This window comes from Cercospora kikuchii, assembly GCF_019650295.1.
Source record: "Cercospora kikuchii DNA, contig_00008, whole genome shotgun sequence".
NCBI classification, from domain to species: Eukaryota; Fungi; Ascomycota; class Dothideomycetes; order Mycosphaerellales; family Mycosphaerellaceae; genus Cercospora; species Cercospora kikuchii.
The window spans coordinates 1,014,968-1,033,631 of NW_025408589.1; the positions used below are offsets into that span (position 1 = coordinate 1,014,968).

At 54.1% G+C, this 18,664-nt stretch overlaps 5 protein-coding genes across 5 annotated transcripts; 1 reads left to right on the plus strand and 4 right to left on the minus strand.

Moving 5' to 3' along the window:
* Positions 1-1,343: 1,343 nt before the first annotated feature.
* Positions 1,344-3,626, plus strand: CKM354_001159700 (uncharacterized protein; the record flags this gene model as incomplete). The annotated part of the gene is made up of 1 exon (XM_044807095.1): positions 1,344-3,626. The coding sequence occupies one exon, from the start codon at positions 1,344-1,346 to the stop codon at positions 3,624-3,626; it is 2,283 nt and encodes a 760-aa protein (XP_044663030.1).
* Positions 3,627-4,513: 887 nt separating this feature from the next.
* CKM354_001159800 (uroporphyrinogen-III synthase HEM4) lies at positions 4,514-5,536 on the minus strand (the record flags this gene model as incomplete). Its single annotated transcript, XM_044807096.1, has 1 exon — positions 4,514-5,536. The coding sequence occupies one exon, from the start codon at positions 5,534-5,536 to the stop codon at positions 4,514-4,516; it is 1,023 nt and encodes a 340-aa protein (XP_044663031.1).
* Positions 5,537-10,072: 4,536 nt separating this feature from the next.
* CKM354_001159900 (uncharacterized protein) lies at positions 10,073-11,202 on the minus strand (the record flags this gene model as incomplete). The annotated part of the gene is made up of 3 exons (XM_044807097.1): positions 10,073-10,337; positions 10,392-10,816; positions 10,867-11,202. 3 exons carry the CDS (start codon positions 11,200-11,202, stop codon positions 10,073-10,075), a joined length of 1,026 nt encoding a protein of 341 aa, XP_044663032.1.
* A 1,341-nt stretch (positions 11,203-12,543) lies between these two features.
* CKM354_001160000 (uncharacterized protein) lies at positions 12,544-13,920 on the minus strand (the record flags this gene model as incomplete). Its single annotated transcript, XM_044807098.1, has 1 exon — positions 12,544-13,920. The coding sequence occupies one exon, from the start codon at positions 13,918-13,920 to the stop codon at positions 12,544-12,546; it is 1,377 nt and encodes a 458-aa protein (XP_044663033.1).
* A 417-nt stretch (positions 13,921-14,337) lies between these two features.
* CKM354_001160100 (glutamate dehydrogenase (NAD(+))) lies at positions 14,338-17,682 on the minus strand (the record flags this gene model as incomplete). The annotated part of the gene is made up of 2 exons (XM_044807099.1): positions 14,338-14,481; positions 14,545-17,682. 2 exons carry the CDS (start codon positions 17,680-17,682, stop codon positions 14,338-14,340), a joined length of 3,282 nt encoding a protein of 1,093 aa, XP_044663034.1.
* Between the last annotated feature and the right edge of the window lie 982 nt (positions 17,683-18,664).

The window sequence follows — 18,664 nt, forward strand, 5'->3', positions numbered from 1 at the left end:
TGGTACAGTCAGATATGGCACCGTTTGAATCGAACGGGCTTCGCTCGTATCACGAGGGATGCAAATTGGCCTTGATCACGCGGCTTGCCCAGAGCACGATCGTGGTATTGTCTGAGAGCTGTGTAGTGGCAGAATTCAAGCTTTATTCTGCAGGCCATGACAGTGTGCACCTGGGGAAAAGCGCATATGGGCAGATGCTCGCTCCGATCTCGCGCGGTCTCTCGCAACGATCACCATGCGCACAAGAGTGAACGGCAAGCTTGCAAATCCCGTAGTGTGGGGAGACCCGTTCGTTCGGTTGAGCTTCTCGTAAGATGTTGTGTGACATTCGAGTGCAATGTAGGAGGTGGAGTTGGAAGTGAGGTGCCGTCGCCAAGGCAGCCTCAGCTTCAGCTTCAGCTTCAGATCGCGTGGCGCGTCACTCTCTTCACATCTGCTTTCACGGCTGCACTGCACCACTGCACCTCTGACAGCGGCGGTATTGGCACCGGCCGTGCGCTCCGGGCGTGCAACTTTTGCAAGATGAGCGCGCCCGGAAGCAGGCGATCATCCGCTCGTCGGCCGATGTGAAGCGACGTGTTCCTTGTTTGGTCGCGACGCTGGAAACGCTGCCTGGCAACCCAGCGATGGGCGACTTCAGCGCCGTCGCGCACATTGCTGCAGCGACGACAATGGCCAACGTCGCGATGCCACAGCAATGTCGTCGCGACCAGACCGCGTACGCCGTTTGCACAGTCGACGGCGTGGATCGTCGGACTTTTGTGCTTGCGCCATCGTGAAGCGCTCGGGCCCCAGTTTCAAAGGATCGGCAAACGGCGTTCGCATCCACAGATGCGTTACCGGGACGACGTCTGGTGACGCCGCCTATACACAAACCGCCCGAGCGCAGCACCTCTCTTTAATCCTAGAGCAAGACCTGCGACCCAGCCTTCTCCATTAATCACCATCTGGCTAGTTGTTGTACACTGGTACAGGACTAGCATCCACAGCAGAGGGTTCTTTGCAGGCAAAAGAGCTCTCGTCCACACCCCGGGCCTAAGCAGCCCGTCACAACACCTCCGCCTTGCTAGGGATTGGCATCGCGTGAGGACTGAGGAACAACCAACGAGGTTAAACCACGGCGGTGGTTTGCGCTTGCGTACTTGCGGGAGATGTAAGTCATGCCTGCCCTTCGCGCGCGGCGCGCCCATCTGAAGGACGTCGCTGCCGTTTGCTTCACAGCCTGGCGCTAATGCACGAGATGCAGACCGGATACCAAGTGGCTCATTCACTTGAGCTTCACATACCACCACCAGGAACCAGGACCCCTTCCCCGGATCTCATCTTGCCGACAATCAGCGACAATGCTGCCCGTGACCTCTTCATCGATCCAAAAGCGGCGTCAGACCCATCGACGCCAGCAATCGTTAGAGGTGCCCATTCTTGCGACGCCCATGCCCACACACAGGAGGACGAACTCGAGACCCACCAACCACCGGCGGGGCCTCAGCGTCGACCAAGCCCTGAGTGCCATGAGCTCGCCCTCGCAGTTTCGTCCTCTCCTGCCGCAAGACGCCTATCACGGGCTGCCTTCTGGAACACCACTACGGACCCACACCCCACTGGATACTAACACAGCACAATACGCCCTCCAGGAGCAACAACATCAACAGCATTACAACATCAAGCAAGAACCGCAGTCGCATAGTCTGCCACCGCCGCTTTCCGCGCCGCCGCTCGCGCACCCTCAACCCCAATCTCAACCTCAAGATTTCCAATCCCACCTCCATCAACAGCTGAACGGCATGTTTTCTCCCAACACAGCCGCCATCAGCGCCGACTCCCAACAAAATGCCGCGTACCAGAGCCTGCAGAGCCACATGGCTTGGTACGCTCAGCAGTTCGGCAACAACTCGTCGAGCCCATCCTTCAATGGGCAACAGAGTCAGCCAGTCATCCAAGTGACGCATCCAGTCAATGGTGACATGGCTGCGCCTGTCTACCTGTCGCAACCACAGATGCAAGTCGCATCGCTCTCTCACGGCCAGTCACAGACTGTGCCCAACACGCCGCAGAACCACAGCTGGCCGAGTCCGCCACCTTCGAAGCACCAGCGAAGTCAAAGCTACCAACTCGACGTCGCCCCGATGGCCCATCAGCAAGGCCAACGCCAGCAAGTCTACGAACTTGACGGCTCTTTCAGCTTCAATGGCGAGACCGACTACGCAGCGTCATACTCCTCCTCCCTCGCCGATCCATCGTCGCCTCCACAGCAACACAGCACACCTATGCCGACTCTGTACGAAGAGCCGACCGCTGACTTACTCCTTCAAGCTGCCGCTGGAGCTGAACAGGACTTCAATAGCCCGCATTTCATGGTAGGTGGCGGTCACATGTGCCCAGAGCAGGCCGCACTTGACGCAGCAGGTATCGACGCGACGTACATCGACACCGGTATCAGCGAGGAGCAGATTAATTCTTGGCTCGTTCACCCCGTTGGCAAGGGCGATCCCTACCGATGCAAGTGGGAGGGCTGCGACACAGCTATCAACCGCAAGGAGAACGCCCGCTCGCACGTCCAGAACCACCTTGACGATCGTCGATTCCGATGCAATCCATGCGGAAAGCGCTTCAACCGACTTCACGACACCAAGCGACACCACTTGACGCACACCAACGAGCGTCCTGCAGTTTGCCCGTGCGGAAAGACATTCGCACGCGCAGATGCCCTCACACGCCACCGACAGCGCGACATGTGTGAAGGTGTATTGCCTGGATTCGAGAAGATTGACGAGGAGAAGCCAAAGCGCGGGCGTCCAAAGAAGGATCGATCTGGCGAGAACAACGGATCGAAGAGATCTAGCAGACCAGATATGGACACACGCGCAAGAAAAGCTGCGCTGGCACGTGCAATGGATCAGGCAAACGGAAGCCAGTCTGGCAGCTTCAGCTCTGCAGCGAGTGAGCGCAGTATGCCAGATACCCCACCGCAGCAGTCTGAAGCGATGAGTGCTCACGATTTCCTCGACATGGACCATCCGGACTCGCAATTCAATGCGGCCACTGGCTCATGGATCGACACGCCGCCGACATCGCCACCCTCAGCTGCCCATATGCAGCTCTCAAAGCCCAAGCACTTTGAGCTGAGCATTCCTCTGGAGAAAGTTGTATCGCCCGCGAAACTGTCAGCACGTGCATCGCCTTGCCCTACCACCAAGTCACACCATGATTCGCACCAAGATTGCTCCAGCCCAATTGCGCGCAACAACAGCAGCTTTGTGAGCTATTCGTCGCCAGCAGCGTATCACGGCTTTCATGGTGGCTCAAGTCCACTCGACGGTGTCGACATTTTCAACGAGGCCGTCGATTTCGACGTGATGGATTCGCATCCAGATGTCGGTCGTCAGGTCTTTTCGCCACCAGGCGAGTCTTGCAGTGGTTCTAGCGTCTACAACTCAGACTACGACACCGTGCACGTCACCGCTGCCGTCAAGCCACCCGCCCACATGACCACGATCTCGGAGTACGGAGTTACCAACACGAATCGCAGCCCATTCGATTTGGACGACTCCATCACAAACATGGACGACTCGTACAGCGACATTCGCGATATCCTCGATTCGTGGATCTCGACTACCGGGACGTGAGAAGTGTGCATTTTTGACAAATTGACTGCAAGCGTTCCGAGCGATTGACGACCCTGTACGATGCATATGGCGAGCGCACGAACTGTGACGATACCAAAGAGGACCGGGGGAACCTAATTACGACCGTGAACGACACGACACGACTGCATATGGGAGCGAAAATGGACATGAGATGGGCATGGCCAGCGAAATGCTGCGGCTTTCTGCTGGAACGGCGTTTTTCGGCGCAAACAGAGAGGAAACCTTTTGCTTCTTGACACACATCGACTGGACGGCGGAGCGAAAACATCACAACTTGCATTTCCTGTTGGCGACGACGGGAAAGGCATCTTGGTTTTCGCTTGGTCTGACAACAATCTTTTGAAATGTTTTTGTGCAAGCGTTCTGCGGGCGGACCTACTGCAATGGAGTTTATGTGTGCATGAGTGTTCGACGAATCATGAAACGTACGGAGAACACGAGGAACATGTACACTACGATCCATGCGAACGGAACGCTACTTGTGATTTTTGGGCGAAGCGGATATATAGCGTCTTCATAGGTAGCAGTCCTTGATTTTTGGTCGGTTGAGTTGGCTGTGGCTTTGACTCCTGGCTGGGGATTGGGTTGAACTCCTTTTGATGACGAGAATGTCTTCGTACTTTTCATTTCCATTGTCTCAAGTTGTCGGTGATGCTCATGAAATGTGAAAAGTGAAAGTGGTTCAATCCGGGACCAAGCAATATGGCTGTGTAATGTGTACTCTTTACTCACATGTCGAATTTTATTCCGCCAGCTCAACAAAATGTATCTGGGTATCTTGACTTTTTAGATGCGATGCTGCCTACCACGCCATAAACTTCGTCATGCTCCCGGGAGCGCAGTCCAGCAATGCACTGTACGCTCCCTCACTCGGCTCGAAACTTCACAATCCCTCCCGCTACGCCCTCTGGCGTCGGTGTCTCAGCACAAACATCCGGATCAAACCCGAACTGGCCTCTCAAATGATCCCTCGTCGTAGGTCCAATCGTCGCAACCCTGGTCTTCATTGGCCCCTCCACAACCTCTCTCCTCCCAGCACTAAACTTCCCCGCCTCAGTCAACCACCCCAAAGCATTCAACATAGCCTCACAGCCCTGCGGACTAAACACCACAACCCACTGCTCCTTGACCCCAACTTTCTTCGCCTGCTGAATCAGATCCGTAAATTCCTCCTCGAAAGTCGCCATCTCTCCCGTCTCATAAACCACCAATTCCATAACCTGAATATTTTCTGTAGGAGGTAGTTCCTCCGATTGCAATTTCTTTGGAATCACATCTCGTCTCTGCTCCCCCACCAGAAACAACAAAGGCAATTTCCTCCCATTCAAATTCGAAACATGGCTCGGCACTTTCGTCGAATCATTATGATGCTGCAGAATAAATTCCGCCAGAGCATCTCCGTTCCCGGTCTCCTCGCCTAGAATTGGGCATGGCAATCCAAGGGCTTCAACGCCTTTCTTCGTCGCAGGTCCAACAACATAGATTGGCATTTCGTGATCGAATAGAGCTTCCAGTTTCGCGGGGTCAAGTTTTGCGATTACGGTCCCGAATGCGTCGACTGCGCGTTGGGATGTGAAGATTAGACCTCCGTAGCGTTTGGCGGGGTTGTTGGTTGCGATTTGGCGTGCTGTGGCGGGGGAACCTCCTGCGAAGGCGAAACGTTCGGCGCTGCGTTTTATGTTCCGGAGGGCGTCGTCGCGGAAGATGTGTTCGAGGACGGGGACGAATAGAGGCTTGAAGGATGTGTTCTCTTTGTCATCTTGGGATTTGCTGGTGAGTTGGGAAAAGTGTTCTTGGTAGCTGTCCGATGGGGAGGAGGGGGTTTTGAGCAGGTAGACTGGGATTTGGTTGAGTTGGAGGTCTTGGAGGGAGGTTGTTATGTCGTCCATTTTGGATCGTGCTTGTGAGCCTCGAAAGTGTAATTCTTTCTTCTAGTGACCGTGTGGGTGAAGTCAAGGCGGTGGACCTCAATTCGACAACAGCCCTATGGAGCTTCCTCACCCCTGCCAGACCCAGACCCTTGGTCTTCTTGGGTTTAGGCAAGCACGGCACGGCGCGGCACGGCACGCCGAAGGTGGCCTCAGGCTTCTCCGCGAAATCTACACTCACCGCGAGCGCGAGCGACAAGTAGCAATTTCATGTCTTTCGCCGCTCTCCCTTCTTCGCATTTGCTACGATGCGCTCGATGTGCCGAGAGATCAGGGCTGGTGCCCAGATCGCATTCGAGTCATGTCACACAAGATGAGATCTGAGCACGAGCAAGACCTGCACGCGCCAGCCTCATGCGACCCCTACAGGACAGAAACACCGCCCATGGGTCTCTCCCAAGGTACTATATGAGCTGATCAGTAGCCATAGTTGGAATTTGATAAGTAGGCGCCATCTGGACATGGACTGCTTCCTGGTCAGCCGTGGCAGGAGGTACGTATCTAGGGCAATCGGCACTCTTCAGTCTCACGCACATGTTCAGCCACATGCTGTATCACTCGCACGGCGTAATTCTGCCTTCATATCTACTGTCATCAGCCGAGACTGCATGGAATATGGAAATGCTCGACTTTGATAAGAACTGCACGACTGGCAATGCGAGGCCTGAACTAGACAGCATGCCCGTGGTATATCGAGGACCACGGCGTGCTGCGTCCAGAGGCGACCACTTGAGCACGGGAGCTGCGCTGCGAGGCTGAAGCTGTGTCGTTACACAACCTTGACGAGCATCCTGTTGCTGCCGTGGGCCAAATTCTCCACTTACATGTAGTGGAAGTGCCTTTCCTTCCTCCAGGTCGTCTCATCTCTATGCTCACAACATTCACCTTCTTGCAAAATGGCAGCATTACAGACACATCCTCCAGTACCGGACTCCGCGACTCAAGACATGCTGCCTGATGATCATTTGCCACAGCATTCAACTGCAGAAAGGGCCGTGTTGAATGCACGCAAATTGGAAGAGCTGCCACACAGTCCGACAAAGGCTTCTTCAATCTACAGCCCTTTAGCACCAGCCTGCATTCGCGTTCTGCGACTACAACCTGCGCGGCGCTTAGAAGACCCTCTTGTGGGCACTCTCGACATATGCTGTCTCGATGATGGGACACAGTATGAAGCTTTGTCGTATACCTGGGGAAACACTTTCGTCAACGATGAGAACCCTTTCGTCAACGATGAGCACCCCTTATTCTGGATTATAACAGACGACGATAGGCAACGATACCTTCGTGCATTCTCGACCCAGCCTTCTGAGCTCGGCGAAATAAGCTTATGTGGTTCTGCTCTATTCATAGCGGCCAATCTTTGTACCGCACTGAAAAGACTGCGATTCTCCAAAAACGTTCGAAGTCTCTAGATCGATGCTCTATGTATTAACCAAGACGACGCTGACGAGCGTTCATCCCAGGTCGCTCAAATAGCGCAGGTTTTCGCTCACGCACGTCAGGTCATCGTATGGCTCGGCGAGGATTCCAGCTATCATGACGGACAATTCGTCTTCGCCTGTTGCCGCAAATACCAACAGATCGTTAATTCCATCTGGAGAAGGACGTGGAGAAGAGCTCTTACGCGCCTTTCCGGCGAGATCTGGTTCGCATTACTCTTACACCCTAACGTTAAGTCGAATATCTTCTGGGACTACTGGTACAGGCAGCCCTTACTCTCGTGGACAGTGGATGAGCAGGATCGGCTATTCCGTTTGTTCAACGCGAGGCGATATTTCTCCCGTCTTTGGTGCGTACAGGAAGTCGCTTCAGCGGACAAAGTAATAGTCAAATGCGGCGGCTCCGAAGTTCCGTGGGCTACTTACAGGTCTTACATTAGTCAAGAAAGCACACTATCTTGGTGTGCAGTCGGTAAGCTGCCCGCAATTACGGGCGGTTCAATGCACACGTTGGAGACAATGCTCGAGTGTTCGGGTCTGCGGTGCTCGGAGGAGCTGGACTACATTTATGCAATCAGCAGTCTACTCAAGCTCTGCGAAGATTGTCCACGTATTCAGATCGACTACAAGCTGGATTGGCAGACGGTCTTCACTGATTTTGCTCGCGACTACATTATGCTCAATGGATACACTGCTGCGTGGAGCATTCTGATAGTTGCTGCGAGCCGCAGAAATGCTGAACTGCCCTCAACCATGCCTAGTTGGGTCCCTGACTGGCGACCCGCGCCCTCCAAAAGCAAGGGTGATCGACTTACCAGCAGGGACCCTCAATACGTCGCTGCTACTGATGAGCAGGAATGTCGAGCTGCAGGTCGTAGTATGACAGTCGCGTTTGACGATCGCAGCATGACCATCGACCTGTGGTATCGCGGCCTAGTAGGTGAGGGCGCCAAGTCACCTCGCGATTCCGACATTAATTTGAGTACTCTGCACAACGAGGAATTCAAGATCGGTGACTGTTTTTACAGCCTCCCTCCGGAGTGTTCATTTTATCGCCGTTCATGTCTGATATTGCGGCGCTGTGCCGGACAGAAATCAGTCTTTCAGTTTGTAGCAGTGGTTCAGCTACTCCATTGGGAGTGGAGAGACGTAGTCAAACCGTGCGAGGAGGAGATGCATAGGGTCTCAATCATTTGATGTCCAGTGATTCACATGCCGTGCACTGGCAAGTTGTGGCACCTTATTGAAGTGCGAAAATGAGTGCAAATCGCCTTAAAAATGAGCTTCATGGACTTTGCGAATCACTCGTGGTCTCGACTTGATCTTCGCAGCCGGACAAACAGCCAGATATAGAGCTCGGATATGAAATTCGCGGTCCATGGCATGTGTCTTGTGGTTTTCCGCGATCGCAACAATGTTCATTGTTGGACAACATGTGTAGTCAGCCCTACGAAGCTGCCCATGCCAAACCTTAATCTTGTCTGGTGCTGGGGAAGGACCGCTCCGAGCAACCGACGATGACCTCAGGCTTCCAGCAACCGTGCTCTTCCACTAGCCATCGATTCGATGGATTTCTAAGCCTGGCCTCCGGCGACAAGGGCATGATGAGAGTAGTATGCCGACGACTCAAATCGACTTCCCCATTCTGCAGTATTTCTTTTGTACGATAGAGAACATGACCGGTCTCCCACCACAGCCACTGGACGCCAGCCCGGAGCAACGAATACGAGCAGATGAAGCAGATAAATCACAAACACTACCTAAAGGCGTTGTGCTCGGGCCCGATGGGAAACCGTAAGCTACTTTTTGCGCAGTTGCAACGTTGGATGGTGTTGCTGACTTGGAATCAAGATGTAAAACTTGCACCTCCGGCGCCGCATGGCGCGCAATGATGAAATCAACACCGAAAGCACCATCTTTCACCACATCACCATCCCCAACAACGCAAACCTCCTCCACCTCCCAACCCCGCACCGACTGCCCCCCCGACGTCGAACTCCTCGGCCGCTCAACCTGGACCTTCCTCCACACCCTCACAGCCTCCTACCCAACCCGACCCTCCGAGTCCCAAAAATCCGAAACCAAACAATTCCTCTCATTATTCAGTAAACTCTACCCCTGCTGGGTCTGCGCCGAAGACTTTCGAACTTGGATGAGTACTTCAGGGAACGAACCGAAAGTGAGCAATCGAGAAGAATTCGGACAATGGATGTGTGAGGCGCATAATGCGGTGAATGTGAAATTGGGCAAGAAGGAGTTTGATTGTAGGTTTTGGGAGGAGAGGTGGAGGACGGGGTGGAGGGATGGGAGTTGTGATTGAGTGAGTGAGGAGAAGTGAGTTGGAGGGGTGGGGATAGAAGAGTGGGAAGAAAGGGAGAGGTTTGCTTGCTTGATGCATAGCGAGGGCGTTGGGGCCGGGCTGGTGCACAGGATGGAGATCGGTGGGTGCAAAAGCAAGGCAGTGCCCCAAAGAATATGGGATTCATACTACAGATCTCAGCTCGATGATTAATGAAGACAACTTGTACAAATGGCATACTGCTTCAGCGCGTAGTCTTACACAAGACTTGGAAGGACAGCACATTCATATCACATGCCGTATATAGCACGAATTGCCAAAGGAGGAACCATGCAGCACAAAGCAAAGCAATTGGAATTTACCCTGTCTCAGTACACTTGGGTATTTTCACGTATACTGTACATCTATGCGACAGCGCATCCAAGCAATCGCGCAGCGCTATGCAGTAGGGCTTTCTAGTAGTCGGCACTCTCCTCTGGTTTTCTCTCTTTTGCGCCCTCCTTCCCAATGCTCTAGGGCATGATGTGGGTCGCATACTAGCTAAGCACGCCAGTCATCGCACACCCGCCGAAAAGTCCGAAACGCCTGCGCTCCCTTTTGCCTCTACTATGCATCACAGACCCCTTGGTTCTTGAATGAAAAGCCTCCCTTTTGCGCCGGTTATATCCATGATTCAGTCCCTGGAGGGCTTTCGATATGGCGTTTGCTGGATGTGCATCGCCTTGATTTTATTATTAGTGTCGTCCGACTCATCTCTCACTTCGCTGCTCCTCCAATCGGTGGGTTGTCGTCTGGATCCACTTCCGGCCGCAGTGTGACGAGATAGTCCCTCACCAGCTCGAAACTGAGCCAACTGCTTGCCATGCTGGGTGCGACTTTGAGGAGGTTGGGCACAATTCCTTTGTACATGCCTTTGACGCCTTCTTGCTTCACGATCTTCGTGATGGCGTCGATGATACCAGTATACTGGAAGCCCATGCCAGACATTGAGTTCACTTGGAAACGGCGCCTCAGTACGTCACTGTCTCATCGTTAGCTTCTCATCCCCCTGTCCAAATTTTGACCAATTACTCACAATGGGTAGGTAATGGTCTGTGCCACAGCTCCAGATATGGCTCCTGCGCTCAGTTTTCCCAGAGGTGAGGGGTTCTGCTCGCCAACGGGTGTGAAGTATTGGCGTACGCTCTCGTACACCATGAAGTTCAAGCCAACGTAGGGGGCCACGCCAGCCACTGTTGGCACAATGCCCCGGTAGAGAGCCCAGAAGCCGCCTTCGGTGCGGTACATTATCCCCATAGTTGCGAACATTCCAGGCTGCCTCTTTTGTGCTTTCGCCGCCGCCTCCTTACTCAATGACTCGAACGACGCTGTCTGAATGGAGAGACGAGTCCGGACAATATCCAGTGGGTAGGTACATGTCACCGACGTGATTCCGGCAACGGCACCACACAGCAATCGTCGTTCCGGGGGAAGCGGGGCGCCTGGAGTCTCCTCGAAGAACTAGAGATGAATTTAGCGCAACTCTCAAATTTTGCTCCAGGCCAACATACCGGCTTGTACAAGTTGTAGCTGCCAAATTGTACAGCGCTGTATGGCACGATTCTTATGCAGTTCGTGCCGTTTCCTGCCATCATTCCCTTGAAACCTTCCTCTCTCCAAATCTTGCCCAACGCCTTTGGTATGCTCATCTTATACTCGGTGCGCCCAGTAGACTGCACCTGGAGGAGAATCTTCAGTCGCTCGAGGGGCGAGACTACAGTCCTGGAGACGGCACCAGCCACACCTCCGGCTATGAATGATGCAACGACAGCCTGCGAGAGCCATGAGCGGGGGCCATAGAGGAAGATTTCCTCTTTCGGTTCGACCTCGTCCTGTTTCTTCTCCATGATGGATGCTCGGCAAGTGATACTGGGCGGACGCTGGTTAGTTCTCTGCCTACAGGAACATCGGAGACACTGAAGGACCACGCATCGGGCACAGAGAGCAGGTGGGCTAGGTGGTTGCTATCATCGGTATGCGCTGTTCGCGAGCAGCCTCGGTGGTGAAGGTGTTTGTGCTGCGGAGGGCCAGCAGGGACGGGGTGGGCGATAAGTAGATGAGAGGAGCGCAGGCGGGAGTGGAGAGTGGGCTGCGGTCAGAGTCGGTGATGTCTCGTGAGGCGTGGGCGTGGTGTGTTGGGTCCAATGCGCAGTCGCAAAATGTCGAAGTCGTGACAGGCACCCCGGCCGGGCGGCACAATCGCCGCGTTGGCTCGGAAGAGAGAGCTCCTGCCCTCGCTCCTTTCCGCTTGATTGTATTGCCGACACTCACTCGCCGACCTCTACTATCTCTTCCTCTTCTTGTTCTCGTCGTCTCGTCGGCTTTCCCTGACAAGTGCGAACCAGCCATCCGCTGTGACCGGATTGTCGCATGCCACCGACGGCCGTGCCCAGTTTGGAGAGCGAACGCGAAACGCCGTCGCGTGCGTCTTGCTGAGTTGTCACACGTCGTGCGCCATCTCAAACAGCGTGTCCGCTGGTCACCACCAGTGATCAAATCACCGATGGTCTGAAAATTTGCCTCTTTTGCCGCCGCCGCCGCCGCCGCTTGAATCGCAAGAAAATAACAAGTGAACTAAAGAAACAGAGGCGTACTTACCTTCTCTGCTTGATCTGCGCGAAATCGCGCGGTGCCGGCGCGATGGTTGTTGTCGTGGTTGTCGGAGCAAAAGAAGAGACGACGACTTCGAAACACGTCCAGGAAGCTCTCATGCAGGCATGACGTGAGGTCTGTTCTGTCTGAACGACCGTTGGACGACTTCACTTGAGCGCGGCGGCAGGAGCGCGACGGCAAGTAAACATTACTCATGTATTGATCAGCTACCAGGTTGTTAAAGAAAGCGACATACGAAATCCGTCTCATCATCGATACTGCCAGACATCCACCGGTACAAGAGCTCACATTCGTGTGAGCGGAGAACAAGTCAGTCCAGCTCAACAGCAGATCCGAGCCACTTGTACGTCGTCCCGTTGCCGCTTCCCTCTGCAGCATGACCTTCGAACGGGATCAAGAAAGCAATTCTTCTGGCCATCTCCTCGAAAGGAGCGTCGACTACAGCAACTGATCCGAAGAAGATCGGCCCCTCGCACCGAGTCTTCAAGCGGGGTCAACGCGCGCTGGCATCTCCAACTGAAGCCAAGAGCCGTACCATGGAGCACTCAGCCCTCTACAGCGACCTCGCAGGACCTCTAATCCGAAGAGTTTGAAGAACTAGACGCCGTGGCATTCTGCACCCTCTTCGCCACCTGGTTCACTCTGTCCCTCATAGCCCACACGCTACCCTGCAACATCATAGCCGCTCCTTCCTTGACGGGACTCTTCGTCTTACTCTTCCCACTGTGGTTCGACGAATTCGACTCTCTCTTGACAGCGGCAGACTCTTGACTCGTCCTCTTTTCTGGCGAAGCTTGGCGTCCGGAGCCAGAGTTCTCGCTGTTCCTCTTTTCAGGAGAACCTTGACGTCCGGATTGCGACCGGGCTGAATCGTTGCTGTTGCGCTTCTCCGGTGAACCTTGACGACCAGAGTGATGCGAAGAGTTGTTGCTGTTCCTCTTTTCTGGCGAGTCGTGGGATCCTGCATGAGACCTCGGAGCAGACTCCTGGCTGGTCCTCTTCTCTGGCGAAGCCTGACGTGCCGAGTGCGCTGAAGAGCCCGAGATGTGACTACTCCTCTTCGCCGGCGATGCGTTGGGTCCGGGGTTAGACCTCACGGACTCCTGGCTTGTTCTCTTCTCAGGTGAAGCTTGACGTCTCGAATGAGCTCTTGGCAGAGATGCCTGACTCGTTCTCTTCTCTGGTGAATCAGACTTCGCTGGAGACCTGGCGGCGGTGCCCTGTCTCATTGGGGGAGCAGCAGACTTCGTTGGAGACCCGGCGCCGGTGCCCGTTCTCATAAGGGAAGCAGCAGACCTCTTTGGAGACCCGGCGCCGGTGCCCGTTCTCCTAGTAGAGGCGGCAGCAATGGCCTTCGTCTTCTTGGTCACCTTCGTGGACTTAGGAGCCAAAACATTGCGCTCTTTCGGCGGCTTGCGAGTGGTCGGCTTCTTCTCTTCTGGTCCTACTGCTGGAGCAGGAGGCTCGGCTTTAGTCTTCCTAGCAGCAGGCTTCCTCGGAGCAGCGGCAGCCTTTGTAGGTTTGACCTTAGTAGCAGGCTTCTTCTTCTTGCCCTTCGTCGGAGCAGGAGCCTCCTCGGTCTCATCGGCATCGTCGTTCTTCTTCTTTCTGCCCTTTGGCCCAGGCTTCTTTTCAGGCTCAGCATCGTCGTCGTTCTTCTTCTTCCTGCCTCCTTTGGGTCCAGGCTTCGTAGGCTTTGGCTCGTCCTTCTTCTTCTTTTTCACCACTTTCGTTGGCTTTGCTGCATCTTTGACAGATGTCTTAGTCGTCTTCTTCTTTGCGGCCGCCTTCTTCTCATCTGCGGCAGCCTTCTTCTTTGCCTCTGCAGTAGCTTTCTTTGCAGCCTCGGCGGCTTCGGCCTCCTTTTTGAGAGCGTTGTCTCTGACACGCTTGCTCGGAGCTCGTTCAGCAGGCTTGGCAGCAGTGGTCGCGGTCGCTTTGGTTTTCGCCATTATGGCAGATGTCGCGAGGCTCTGTCACTGGTCAGTGGAGCTCAATCAGTAACACAAAGATTTTTCACATACACTGCGTCACAGAATAGAAACAACAACAAATGTTCAGATGTAAGGAGACGAACCCAGACGAAACATCGAAGGCACGGCAAGTTTCATCTCTTTCTTCTATCAATCAACAAGGACAACTTTCTCATTGTTTATCGGAATGCGTTCCTCTCTCATTAGCCGCAAACAGCAAGAACGCCAGCGCCCTTTCCATCCCCCACAACCCAAGCTTTTGTTGGTTCGTTTTATCGATCCATTCCACATTCCTCATGATACAATTTCGCAATTTCAACCTTTCGTGAAACTCCTCGCAACTAAAACCCCAAAGCACCAGCACATGCAACATACTATTTCAGCCAGTGTAACCGTCTATGCCGTGACACCATTGACCTTCGCCATGCGATCGTTCATGAAAGCGAAGAAGCTAACCGGTGAAGCCGAGATGCCCATGGTGTAGATGAAGCGACTGGCGAGGTAGCTGCCGAAGATGGCGCGGAGGTAGCTGTCAGGTACCTGTTGACGTTCACGTTAGTTGTGCTCAACATGCCTAAAGTACGATTGAATATGAAGACTTACCCGCTCAATAATCTTATCAAGCCCGACCTTCTGCAGAAGCAAATTCGGCAGAGCATCAGACAGCACACTTCGCCTCAAAGCCACATTGTTCCAGAGCTCGGTGCCTTGCAATTCCTCGTCCATCTTGGTGATAGCAAGACTGAGTTGATCGGAAAGCAAGCTCTTCGCAACACCGGTCTGCTCAGACTCACGCCAGATAGCCTCGAATTCGAGACGGGCATTTTCTTGAATCTTTGCTTGCACTTGTCGGACGTAGTCTTGGTAGAACTGTGGTGTCGAGCCATCGGGCTGAACGCACATGTTCTGCAAGAAGCTCTCGTCATCGAAAGACAGAGATGCAAGAACTTCGAGAGATGAGCTGGTGACACCTCCCTTGTTGGCGGAGGCGTCCTTGAAGACGACTGCGCCGGCCTTTTCGAGACGAAGCTTGGCTTCTTGTGTGATGAAGAGGTTGGCACCCTCGACAATGTATGGGATGATGGCCTTGCCATTGGCGATCAGCTTGCTCGCGCTTGTGAAGTCGATGGACTCTGGTCGTCCACCACATGGCACGAACACATCGAACTTCTCTTGGCTTCGAAGGTGGAAGGTGTTTCGGAAAGAAGTGCCGTTGTTGACGACTTCGCCTGAAGGCAATGTGACGCTGTTATCGTCGACCAACACGCGGTAGCCATCCTTGGACAGCTTCGAAATGTCGAAGTGGCTGATCATCTTGCGCTCCTTGGCGAGACGGTGCAGCTCATCGCGATCAATGCCTTGAGGATCGTACAACACTCCAGCGCCATCAACAATGGCGTTGTATTTTTCGCGACCGAGCAGGATCTCGTTGGAGCCAAGATCGCCATCAGGACCACCAGTCTGGAGCTTGCGAACTTGAGTCTCATCGAGCTCGAGCTTTCTGTAGATACCCTTGACGTATTCGCGAACACTAAGCGTCGTCATGCCGTAAGTGTCGTGAGGAATACCGCCCAACTTGGGCGACTTGCCAGTGAAGAACGACTTCCACCAAGGTGCACCACGAGCACGTGCATGCTCGGTAGCCCAGTTGACAAGATCGGCAGTGTTCTCGTCAGGACCCATGAACAGGATCTCCTCCTTGCCGTGCAGATCGACGATAGGATCCTTGATACCAGGACTCGTGGGTGGCAGAAGTAGATCCATGATACTGTCGATGTACTTCTCAAACGCAACTGTCGTCTTGTCCTGGTGTGCCATGTCGAGCAGAACCACACCCTTGCTGCCACCTTCAGGAATGTCCTTGTTCTTTCGCTGTTGCGTATTGGCCAAGTTGTAGTTCTCATCGAAGAGAGATCGCGCGTTGATAGCGTACGCCTCCTTGCTGCGAGACTTGACGATACGGATACCACCACGAGCGATATCTCGGAAACGGAGGTGGAAACCTCGGAACTCTGAGCTGACGACCAGGAACATGCCGTACAATGGCTGCGCATACTCCTCTGGGGGCAAGAATGATGGGTTCAGGCGGAAGCTGAGTGCGACCTTGGTGGGTGTGTAGAAGTTGGTCTTCAGCACCGACTGATTGAAAATGCGGAAAGCAGTCATGACCATACTATGGTGGTCGTTCTGTACCGACTTCTCGATCAAAGTCTTGAGCTCCTCGTCTGTGTAGACCTTATCGATCTTCATGCGGAGGTATGAGAGGGTTGGCAAGAAGTCATCCTGCTCGCCACGAGTCTGCACATAGTGCGTGTTGGCGAAGGACAGATACAGAGATCTGATCAGATCCGGGTATTGGTTGATGATCTCCAAGATGTAATCTGCAGTGAAAGTCTCGGTACGCAGCCTCTTCTTCAGCTTGCCGAGAAGTTCTGCGTGGACACTGTTGCTGACGTCGAGTAATGATCGAAGCGTGTTGTATTCGCTGCCCAATCGGTTCAGGAAATGCTGCACGAAGACCCAGACGCAGTGAGCGTAGACGGACTCCTGCAGAGAGAGACGTCCACTGCTGAAATGTGTCTGGAACTTGTTTTGCGGGATGCAGTACAGAAGTGAGACCTCCTTCATGACTTGGTGGATACTGGCCTCGATGGGTGGGTGCTTAGCGGCAATGGATGGAGGCCCAGGTCGCAAGTAGACGGACATGATTGTGATGCCGTTGCTGAACTGCTCCACGTACTTTCTTGACGATGTCAAGCCGTAGTAGTGGTAGAGATCACTCAGAGCAGCGAACAAGCCCAAAGCAGATCCCTGCTTGAAGCCAATAACGAGACGCTTCTCCCGTGTCCCCTCAACATCGTACATGTCTATCACAGGACCTGTTCGTCGCACCACGGCGTCCATGACGCTCTGGTAGATTTCTCGTGTGTTGGCCGTGGTCTTTTGCAGGAACCTCTCATCTCCAAGCTCTTCCACCCTCGTCTCATCGGGGTTCGGGGTCTTGTTCTTGAACGTCGCCTGGTAGACGAAATAGCAGCGAAGCGATTGATCATTGTTTCCGCCAGGCATCTTGCTGGGGGATCTGAATGACTCAACTCTGTAGCTGTTCAAGCCTCTGCTGCCATCGAGGTACTTGCTCTCTAGCCGGGTCTCGAAGCCTGAGCCATCGATCGAAGACAGACCAGGAACACTGGTGTCAATGTACACAGCGTGGTCTGCTGCTTCTTTCTCGAGACGAATCTCGAGCTTTCTGTCATCTCTTGCGAAAGCTGCGATCTTCGCCGCATATAGCGAGTGAACGTGGCTGACGATCGCTTCGACAGTCTCGGTGCTGAAGTACATGTCATCGATACCAAGCTCATTGTAAAACCACTTGGTCTCGATTTCCACGACATCAGCAGGAATGAAGCCCTTCTCTTCCACCACGTCCATGACCTGCTCCATCTGATGCTCCTTGCCCTCGAATTTGGGAGCAACATATCCAGAGCCCTTGTCGTGCACGATTCTGTGTGGTAGAGCTCCGGGAAGGCCTAGATGTGTGGGCTGCGGTGACGGCTGGCGGCCAGGCGTCCGCACGACATTGTCGAGCAGCTTGTTCTGTGGTGCGGGAGCAGTGCCATTGGTGGCAGGCGCGTCGCCGTTGAGCTGATCTGTCGCCATGTCGGGTGTATGAATGTGAGGAATTTCAGTGGAACTGCGAAGGCGGTCAGACTGCTGGCCCGCAGAGGATTGGCGGCTCATGGTGACAAAAGGAAGCTCGCGGTGAATCTCTGGCTTTTCAGCTCGATTCGTCAACCAGCAACGTCAGCCGCAGACAGGCGCGCGTAGCTCTGGATCTGAAGGCGTCTGTTGTGAGGCGACTTTTCACTGTGTGCTGCCGTCGTCGCTCTGACAGCCGCCGCCACGATCATCGTGGAGGCTGAGCACCGTGTTCGGAGTGTCCGTTTCAAGACTCACCTTTTGCATTGGCTGCCGATAAGAACGGGCTTATCGTCTGGTGGGAAGAAAGATTGCAGGGAAAATGAAACGCTTTTGAGGACAAACAATACCTCACCTCACACTTCCCGCGACGCCTTCTTCTATACTCTCACGACGACAAGAGCAATAATAACGCAATACCCGTCCTCATGCACGATGGGGTAAAATTTACTTAACATCAGCGCTCGGCTGTGGGCGGCTTTGGGAGCTTTACGTTTTGCTCCCTTTGGTACCTGGCTAGCCCCGGATCGGCAGGGCGCCACCTCTTCGCATACAGCCACGTGAACGCCTGAGAGCCGTGAGACTATTTCTGTTGGGTCAGCTGGTTCACGAGCACCGAACATCGGGGCGTTGTGGCAGAGCAGTCAGCGTCTCGTGCTCTGCCTGACCGCCGTTGACGTACTGTCCGTCAAGTCCGCACGGCTTCTGGGCCTGGAGCGGTATGGCAAAGCGTCGTCGTTAGCACAAGAACTGGCAACGTGAGCTCGGTCATGCACGCCGTGGCAGGCCGGGACCCTAGTCGCATATCGTCACAAGCCTCCGAAGTCGTTGGCACGGTTGGTCTGGGGTCCCGAGCTGCGCCATATTGGAGAATGGCGTGGAGCGTTGGCGTTTTGCGGAGAAGTCTTTGCAAGCATTGGAGTCTCATGATCATCTGATTTCTGCGTAGTCTATGCACATTATTCGTTGCAGCGTCTCCATGCCCAGTCCCACGAGCGTTGTCGTTCAATTTTCATTACCCCTT